Below are 9202 nucleotides of genomic sequence, written 5' to 3'. Positions count from 1 at the left end.
TCCCCATACCTTGGTGTGTTCTGGGCTCCACTGAAAACGACAAATAATCCAAGAAATCCCAACACTTGAAACCACTCCATTTCCATTAACAACACACCAAAGTGCTTCACTGATCAATGGAACCAAGTCCTTTCAGTGACTGTCTTCACACATGTTATAAAGTAACTCCACCTACTCTGTCCCCAGAGAATACATATACTCTCCACCAACCATATCAAACGAAAAAAACACCTCACTTAAAACCTTTCTTTCCTAAAACATGTTCTTGTTCAATCACTATGTTTATGTTTGGAAATGTGTAGTTCAGTTACTGCAATTAGATGCATGTACTTTTTTCCCCCATAGGCTACTTACCCAGGTATTTGTTTTTCACGGAGGAACAACTAGCTAATGGTTTTTAAATTGCCACCGAATTAATGGATTTTAATTGGACACTACAGTATCAAGCATAAGTCAGCTATCCATTTGTTTGTGAATTCACTATTGCAAAGTAATGGATTAGTATCTCAACTTCCCATACAAAACTTGATGAGATAGGTCATACACATCGAAATATCTTTCCTAACTTTGCTCATCATGTTCTGCTCGTGTGTATTCTAGCCTGCTATTCCTCAGTCAAACGGAAGATGGCAGTAAATCAACAGCCAATGACACCTCCCTAACGACAGAGGGCATCGACGTTTTTGTTCATGCTAAAGTTGAATGGTCAGCGAAAATGACAACATTACGAGCTTTTACGTGCGATGATTTGTTCAAGTTCAACAACATGTAAGTTAATTTCGATTTGTTTTTAATAGTGTTGAATAGGCTAACCTTCTAGCTACACAATACTCATGTTTTAGTGGGCAATATCAATAGCATTTTGCTTGTTGGCTAGTTGCAAGTATAGCTAGCTAGCCAGAAGCTAATTCTTTGGCCATACAGTGAGATGCATAGACGCTATCTTAAACGAGTCAACTCTGTTGCTATAAAATACAGTGTTTGGAATGTATGGACAATAGCTCACTAGCTAGCTCATTCTTTCAAAGATGGCTAGCTAGGCATAAAGACAGTAAACTGAAGTCTGCTGCCCCTCATCGTCAGGGGCATTGCATTGAATGCATGAAACATCGCAAACTTTTTTTCTACCTTCACAGCAACCTGGATCCATTAACAGAGACTGTATCCTTTCACACGTACAAATTGAACCCCTGCATTGTAATAATATACCACCTGTCTATCTATGCATAGAAACCACAGATAATGTAGCCTTTATCTTGTTATATTAGAAGACAAGCAGTCCTTAACTTTCTTTTACAGTATGGAATCCCATTTTACCTACAGTACCTGGCCCACTGGCCTGAGTACTTCATTGTTGCAGAGGCCCCTGGTGGAGAATTGATGGGTTACAGTAAGTACATGTCATATGTACCATTCTATATGATTGTTTTAGAGAAAATGCAATAGCATACACTCTGGATGGCCTCCATCAAAATTACACTTCTGACTTTGTCCTTGCAGTCATGGGAAAGGCGGAGGGGTCAGTGGCGCGAGAAGAGTGGCATGGGCATGTCACAGCTCTCTCAGTGGCCCCAGAGTTCAGACGACTGGGACTGGCAGCCAAGCTTATGGAGATGCTGGAGGAGATCTCAGAAAGGTGGGTCTGACTTTTACTAAGATCAGTGTCATTTGGTACCAATGTATATATATATATATATATATTTTAGTACTGAAACCAAGTAGGAATACAAATTATAAACCCTTATTTTTGTTTTCTGTTTCAAACCATTTTGCTGTAGTGCACCCTACTGAACATGACCATGTTACCTAGCATACTTCTTGGTTTATTCTAATCCATGTCATACTGTTGTTTAGGAAGGGCGGGTTCTTTGTTGACCTGTTTGTTCGAGTCTCCAATCAAGTGGCGGTGAACATGTACAAACAGCTAGGCTACAGCGTTTACAGAACCGTGATAGAGTACTATTCTGCTAGCAACGGAGAACCGGATGAAGACGCCTATGGTAAGACGAACCCCTTCAAATCAATGTAAACCGTACTGTAGCTCAATCATTTTGTTAACATGCGCTCACTCTTTGTAGATATGAGGAAAGCCTTGTCGAGTGACACAGAGAAGAAGTCCATCGTTCCTATACCACATCCTGTCAGACCAGAAGATATAGAATAGACGGTGGAACACGGACACTTTTGAAAACAAATACATTTATATTTCTCTCGTCTGCATTGGTGAAGTGTGATTAGGACTTGTTTTGAGGGTGTGATGTGTGAAAGCTGACAGAATGTCATTGTACATAATTTTGAACTATCCAATAACTGGTCCTTTGTGAAACAAAGATTTTTTTGCCAATGAGTCAGTCACTGTTTGGAGTGAAATTTGAAAGTATGAAATGCTATATGGAATTGAAAGGACTAATTCAAAATTCAATAAATGATCTACTTACTTGAATCACCCAGGGACCTGCTGCTTTGTTACAACAATCAGTTATGGTTAATTTTCAAAAATAAATAAAAAATGGATATCAGTGTTTTTTTATTTTATTTACATTGTCATTGCACTACAGTAACTAAAACATGGAATAAGAATTCACATTAACAAAAGACATGTTTGTAAAAAWATAAAAATAAAAAATAAAAAGCACTAGAAATTACCTGATGAGGTACTCAACTTGTCCCTACTTGTCATGAGTGAAACATTTTCCCAGACAAGCTAATCATTCACTGAATCCTTTTTGCTCTTCCTGGGCTGTTTCTCACTGCCATCTTTGTCACTATCACTATCACTACTGCTGCTGCCACTACTGCTGCTGCTGCTGCTTTCATCAGAATCATCGCTGTCATCATGTGTGCTCTCTTTGGAGTCTTTTTCAGGCACAGGCTCACTGACCATAGGATTTTCTGATGATGCAGAGTCTTCTGACATTTCTTTGTCTCTACCCCTCTCCACTCTTCCATTTTCTTCTCCATCCAGTTTTTCATCTCCATCTCTCTCCACTCTTCCATTTTCTTCTCCATCCAGTTTTTCATCTCCATCTCTCTCCACTCTTCCATTTTCTTCTCCGTCCAGTTTTTCATCTCCATCTCTCTCCACTCTTCCATTTTCTTCTCCATCCAGTTTTTCATCTCCATCTCTCTCCACTCTTCTATTTTCTTCTCCATCCAGTTTTTCATCTCCATCTCTCTCCACTCTTCTGTTATCTTCTTCCTCCATTTCTTTGCCACTACCTCTATTGTTTTCTTCTTCATCTTCCTCCTCCTCGTCGTCATCATCTTCTTGTTGCTGCCTCTTCCACATCTTGGCCATGGCGAGTAGCTTGAGGTTGGGCTGGTTGGCTGCATCCTCAGGGAAGATGTAGTCGTAGTACTCCTCCCACCCTGCATCCGACTGTTGAATCAAAATGAAAAGTCAATTAGTGATCAATCGAACCGCGTCATGACAAACTTGCTGAGTACCTCGACTCCAACTAACCGCTGACTCGATATGCGTCGATAATTCTAAAATGTAAATTCTTAAAACCTTACTGTGTACCTATGTTTGTCCACTGTTTTTGCGTGCCTTCGTTTGCTGAAATCCATACTTTTTAATAAAAAGTTAAATACAACCACTGACTGTTTCGTCATTGCTGTTGCTCTAAGATGGCAACAGCGTGAAAGGTCATCACTAGCTTCTACAGCCAGTCATAAAACCCAGCCATTTCTACAATTTCTTATTAAAATTTGATTTTAAAACTTAACCACACTGCTAACCTTATGCCTAACCCTAAATTAAGATTTAAAGGCACATTTTTGTAGCCCATTTTGTGGCTGTGGAATCTGACTGGCTATAGAAGCTAGTGGAAACCAGTGTGAATGCGCATGTGCCAATTGTATCTCAACAAGGAAACAGTCTGTTTGTATTTGATTAATGTTTTTTTTTAAGTATGGATTTCAGCAAACAAAGAAAAGCACCCAACAGAGGACAAAACATAGGTACACGGTAAGGGTTTATAATGTACATTTTTTAAGTGTCGGTGCATAGCGAGTCGGAGATTCATTTGAAAAACTATATTCTGCTCTCAACTCCGTGGAGGAGTTGAGGTACTCGGTAAGACTAACAAGGGTAATGAATTGATGTTGGATTGGTATGACCAAAGGAAACAACACTTACCCCGTCCTCTGCGGTGAGCTTTCTCCTCTTCTTCACCTTCTCCGGCAGCAGTTTCTTCACCCTCTCCCTGGTCGTGTCCGAACCAAACTCCTGCTCAAACGCCTTCCAGGACTCCAACAACATCAGACGCTCCTCCTTCTCCTCACAGCTTCTCAGACCCTTGTTGGCCTCCTCAAAGATCCCCCTACACCTCTGCAGCCGGTCAGAGGTGTCGATGGACAGCTCATACTGGGCATAGCTGATCCAGACCTGCAGGTAACATTTAGCTAATTATACAATGAACGAGTAGATGTTTGAGGAGTTGCTGCGCACAAGTGAGTTTATGGCAGGTGAGTTGTAGCATGGGACTGGTAGCAAGACGGTCACTTCAAGGTTAAAGGGACAGCTCTCACCTTAACGTGCTGTGTGCGCTGCAACAGTCTCTGGTAGAGGCCCCTGGTTTTGTCATACTCTTCCTGCTCAATTTCAAAGTCGATGTGGACTTCCACAACACCTAAGATTAAAAAGGAAATGGGATATATTAAAGTAAAATACTGTTCAGAGGTACCTTCATTAGTTTTCACTACAACACTTCTCACTTGAGGGGCGTCTTCAGACCTGCTAAACGACAGAAAGTGGAAAGTCAATACAGTTAGTAAATGCCCTGGGTGAGCGTTTGCCTGACCTCTGGCATGTCCAGTCGTGGCTGTCCGATGGCCAGCTCGAGATGCCCGGGCCCTCTCTGTGTCTCCTAGAATGGTCTCCAGCTCAGAGAACTTGATCCAGGTGGTGCAGTTCTCTGGGGCAAACTCCAGGTACTTCTCGTAGAGCTTTCTGCATCGGTCAAACTCTCGGAGCTGCAGCTCCAGCTCAATGTAGCCCTTGAACAGCTTGTTTTTTGGACATTTACCATAGCTGTGCCCTGCGGGAGAGGAAGAAGGTCAAATTAGAGAGAAGTTTGATACAAGAAAACATACATCTTCAGCAATCAGTAGGGACCTTACCAAGCCTCGTCTGGCAGCTTGAAGGTTCTTCTGGCGGATTTCAAACTGGCCGTAGAGTAGCCAGCATCTTGGCAAAATGTGGAACTATGAGGAAGGATGCATAAGGTAATAAATATGATATTTGTTGATCTAATGTTTTGTTGTTTGTCAATGATCAAAATAGATTGATTATGTCCGATGTTCAGAAAAGATGTGCCACTGATTTGCAAAACAGCCAATACCATTTTGTGAGGGATGAAGATCCAGACATGCCTGGTAACAGCCTGTCGTGTTCTCTCCGGGTCCTGCCAATTCAGACCAAAATAAGCACTGAAATCCACAGCTATATGCACAATGTCACACATAGCAAATGGAGAATTCCTATCGCATTATATAGAAACACACAGGGAAGCAGGCTTACCTTGGACCTCTAGTTCTTCAATATATAGAGCGTAGTTTATCCACAAGGTACTGGTATCTTCTCCAGTGCCTCTCTCTCCTGTATAGGAGGGATGTTGGCGATGGCTCTCTGCAATAGACCTCCCTGGCAGTGTCAGGAATCCGCATCGCTCTCCACCAGGCGAGGTAATCAAACCAAAGCGTCGTAATTGTGTGGGTTTGCCTACACAGGAAACAAAACACAATCCCAATAGAATGCTATTAGGGGAATAGAAATATTGAACCATAATAAGTGTTTTAATGGTTTATTTTGAGTGAAATCTTTGCACATTTTTACAGGTTTAATTGACCCGTTACCTTGAACTTCCTCCTCAATACTGAAAATCTCCGCTTGCTGACGATGAACGTCCTCAATTCCCCTCCGGTCTCCAAAATCTTCTTCTCGAATACTGTGTAGAAATTTGAAAGAGCTCCTGAGCCTGATGCTTGGGGATTCTGTCCAAGGCGTATTTGGTAGATGACTCGAACACGCTCAAACTAAGAGACAAAGGGGTAGAAAAGTTGTGTTGTGTTTCTGTGTGACCACAGTATAAATTGTGGGAATAAAAACTGACATGGTTTCAAGTGTCAGATTTAGATACCTCTTTCTGTTTCTCTTTCAAATCTGGCGAAGGCCACAAAGAGGTTTCTCATTGACATGCTCCTCGCCAAAGAACTCCACTGATCTCCTCAAACACCTTCCCTCCCGTTGGGCGATGTAGCCATGCTTCTCTTCAAACGGGCATACTTGATCAATTCTTCACGTCAGGGTGACAATCACAAGTACAGCTGGAGTTTAAGGAGCTTTAAAAGAGATGCACTCTACAGGCATGAATGACAATATGAAGGTAATACCACTACAGTAGGTTGCTATGAAATCATTATAAATGTAATCAACTGCTAAACTGCTACAAGTCTCTGCTAGGTAACGCCAGCCGCCTTATCTCAGCGTCACGGTGACACCAATAGGCAGCACCGGCACTCGTAGCACGCGCTGCAGCAGTTATTATTCCTCCTGGTCACCGCCAAAAGCCAATTCTCCTTTGGTCACATTTCCTTTACCATGTTCCTTGCCTGCCAATGACTGGAATGAACTGCACAAAATCACTATGCATGCTGCGAGACTACATATCTCTCCCTCCTAGCTTCTTAAGCACTAGCTGTCTGAAGCAGTCACCAGATCACTGCAGGCACTGTATATAGCCCATCCTGTAAATCAGCCCCAATGCTGATCTAACCTCATTAAGCCACATTGCTTGAATACTACTTATAGTTTATTTATCTTGCTACTGCTTTGCAGCCCCACCGTATCTCTACTTGCACGAATTCCTCTCCAGCACATCTACGCATGTGACCACAGTGTTTATTGTTATACTTGGCAATGTACGTATCAGACCACCCATGGCCTAGTCGTATTAGGAACCTTAACTTCCCTTAATTTTTACGTCATATTGCACTCACTGTATATACACTTTTTGTTTTCTAATTGTTCTACTGTATATTTGATGTATGGTGTTTTGTTTATTCCATGTGTAACTACGTGTGTTGTTGTATTTGTCCGAATTGCTATGCTCTTTATCTTGGCCAGAGGGTTCGCAGTTGAAAATGAGAGCTTGTTCTCAACTAAGCCTACTGTGTAAATAAAGGTGAAAATAAAATGGAAGAAAAATCATAATCAAGTCACACCTGTCATATAAATTGACGCACTCTTAGCAGCAACCACAACTTCATTTGGCCAATTGCATTGGTAGTAAGTAAATGCCTGTCAAGCACTTCCCATCAAGGATATATCTCTCATAGATGGAGCGGGCCTTGTCGACGCTCCTTGTAGCGGAGCTCAAGAGTTGATGTAGAGTGCCAGGCTTGTTCCCTCTGGTTCCTCGACAGCTGTCCAGCGCTCAATAGTAGAACACCTGTCCTGCAGCCAGCAATGTTTGCCAGCAGCATCTCCTCGATGTAACTGTACTTGTACCTGAAGACGGGGGAAACAGAAAAATAAGCAGTAGTGAGGCCGCAACGCCAAGCGAACTTTACCACCACACGTGCACACTCTTGCATGCTTTAGTCATTCAGTTCTGCAAAAGTCCTGATTCATTGAGGATTGAAAACACTAATAGTGTGCACCACCAAATCAATGCAGGAGATATAAGTAAAATAAAGAAAGGTTTTAATTAAACAGAGTTATCAACCAGTTTAGGGAGGTGCTGAATGTTTGTGTCAGTAGAATCCAGAAACTGGTGTTGACACCAGACGGGCAAGAGAGTGGTGAGGGGACCCGTTGTCCCTAGTAATGTTGGCGGGGCGTGTGGTTCACTTGCCGGTCTTCATCTCCCATCTCGGGCATTACGTTCAGCCAATAGAGCAAATGTGTCGATGTGGTCTACATCGCAGTGCATCGCTTCGTAAGATAGAGCAGAGCCCTGGGGGGGGGGGGGGTTAGACAACAAGTATCGCCCAGTCAAAATCCATCTGTAATCATTCACAATCAGATTTCAAATAGGTATGGGTTCACAATCCATGCACCTTCACAAAGTGAAATTGGACAATCATTGAGCGTTACCTCTGGACTTCTTTCAGGCTTCCTCGCCATTGTGCGTATTTTATCACCAGCTTGCTGCTAACAGTACGATGCTTTCATGATGTTGTCTTCAAGTCCCTATGAGGACAGGAAGAGTCGCAGATATGCATTAAATGTAGATCAAAATGTATTTAGCTGATATCTTTTTCAACAGGATTCGGCAGACAATCGGAATGAAATGTAAATATGTGCAAGTGGTCAGACGCAACTAAGCTAGAATGATAACAGTAACATAGTGAGAGTTTGAAGTGGTGAATCCTATGGTGTCCACTGTCACGGGGGGTCTTTAACGTGTCGCTTCTTGTCAACTTGTAATATCGTGTCAATCTTCTTGTGCCTATCATGAGCTGTATTAGTCTGTTTGGGGGCGTGGCATTAGCTTCGAGCTCTCTCATCCTTTGCTTCCCTGAGCAATTGCTCAGATCTGATGATGTTGTAGCCTTGCTGGGAGCTTTGTTTTCACCTAATCACAAAACAAATCTAAGAACGTTAATTTTAAGGAATGGCGTGAAATTAGTTGGATGCAATTAGCTAGCTAGCTACATAGTAACAGTGTTTCAAAGATAGGGAAACCGTTGAAGCTGCGCTTGCCGTAATTACGTTAACTAGCTAACTTCCTCACAGGACATGACTTGGGTCAGAAGTATCTGCTAGTTACGTTTAGTTGCCCTAAATAGCAATTGATTTGCGTGCTTTAGTTACCCCTTTCGTTCGTCCAAGTAGCTAAAAGTAATTGAAGCTACATTCGTAACCGAAAACGGAAGGACAGGTCTTGTTGTGGGTTGAGCAAGTCTGTGATAGCCGGTGGCTAGGCCTATTATAAGACATGGCGTAACCAATAACTTTGACAAGTTCGCTAACGTTTAAGAGAGTAGCTAGACTGTTTGTTAAAGGTGTTTTTGTTAGGTGGCCGTTAGCGACACTTTCGGTATCGGCTCTTGTTGTCCTGGCTGCAGTGGATGCCATTTTGCTCGGTACTATGGAGCAGAGTCAATGAGAAATCGTAGCTATTACAGATTGAATCTATAAAACACAACGAACAGCATAATATGTTTTACAGAATATTTTTACAGCGCCAGTGGC

The 9202-nt window shown here is 42.2% G+C and overlaps 1 protein-coding gene and 1 pseudogene across 1 annotated transcript; one reads left to right on the top strand and one right to left on the bottom strand.

Moving 5' to 3' along the window:
* The first annotated feature begins 659 nt into the window (after positions 1 to 659).
* LOC111973134 (N-alpha-acetyltransferase 20) lies at positions 660 to 2519 on the top strand. The gene is made up of 6 exons (XM_024000378.2): positions 660 to 768; positions 1137 to 1161; positions 1300 to 1390; positions 1501 to 1636; positions 1855 to 2000; positions 2079 to 2519. Exons 1-6 carry the CDS (start codon positions 716 to 718, stop codon positions 2162 to 2164), a joined length of 537 nt encoding a protein of 178 aa, XP_023856146.1. The 5' UTR covers positions 660 to 715; the 3' UTR covers positions 2165 to 2519.
* On the bottom strand, positions 2515 to 7876 carry LOC111972941 (crooked neck-like protein 1; annotated as a pseudogene).
* Between the last annotated feature and the right edge of the window lie 1326 nt (positions 7877 to 9202).

Source organism: Salvelinus sp. IW2-2015, linkage group LG14 (genome assembly GCF_002910315.2).
Source record: "Salvelinus sp. IW2-2015 linkage group LG14, ASM291031v2, whole genome shotgun sequence".
Taxonomy (NCBI): Eukaryota; Metazoa; Chordata; class Actinopteri; order Salmoniformes; family Salmonidae; genus Salvelinus; species Salvelinus sp. IW2-2015.
Note: the sequence above shows the minus strand (reverse complement) of the source record. Positions and strands in the feature narration are given on the sequence as shown.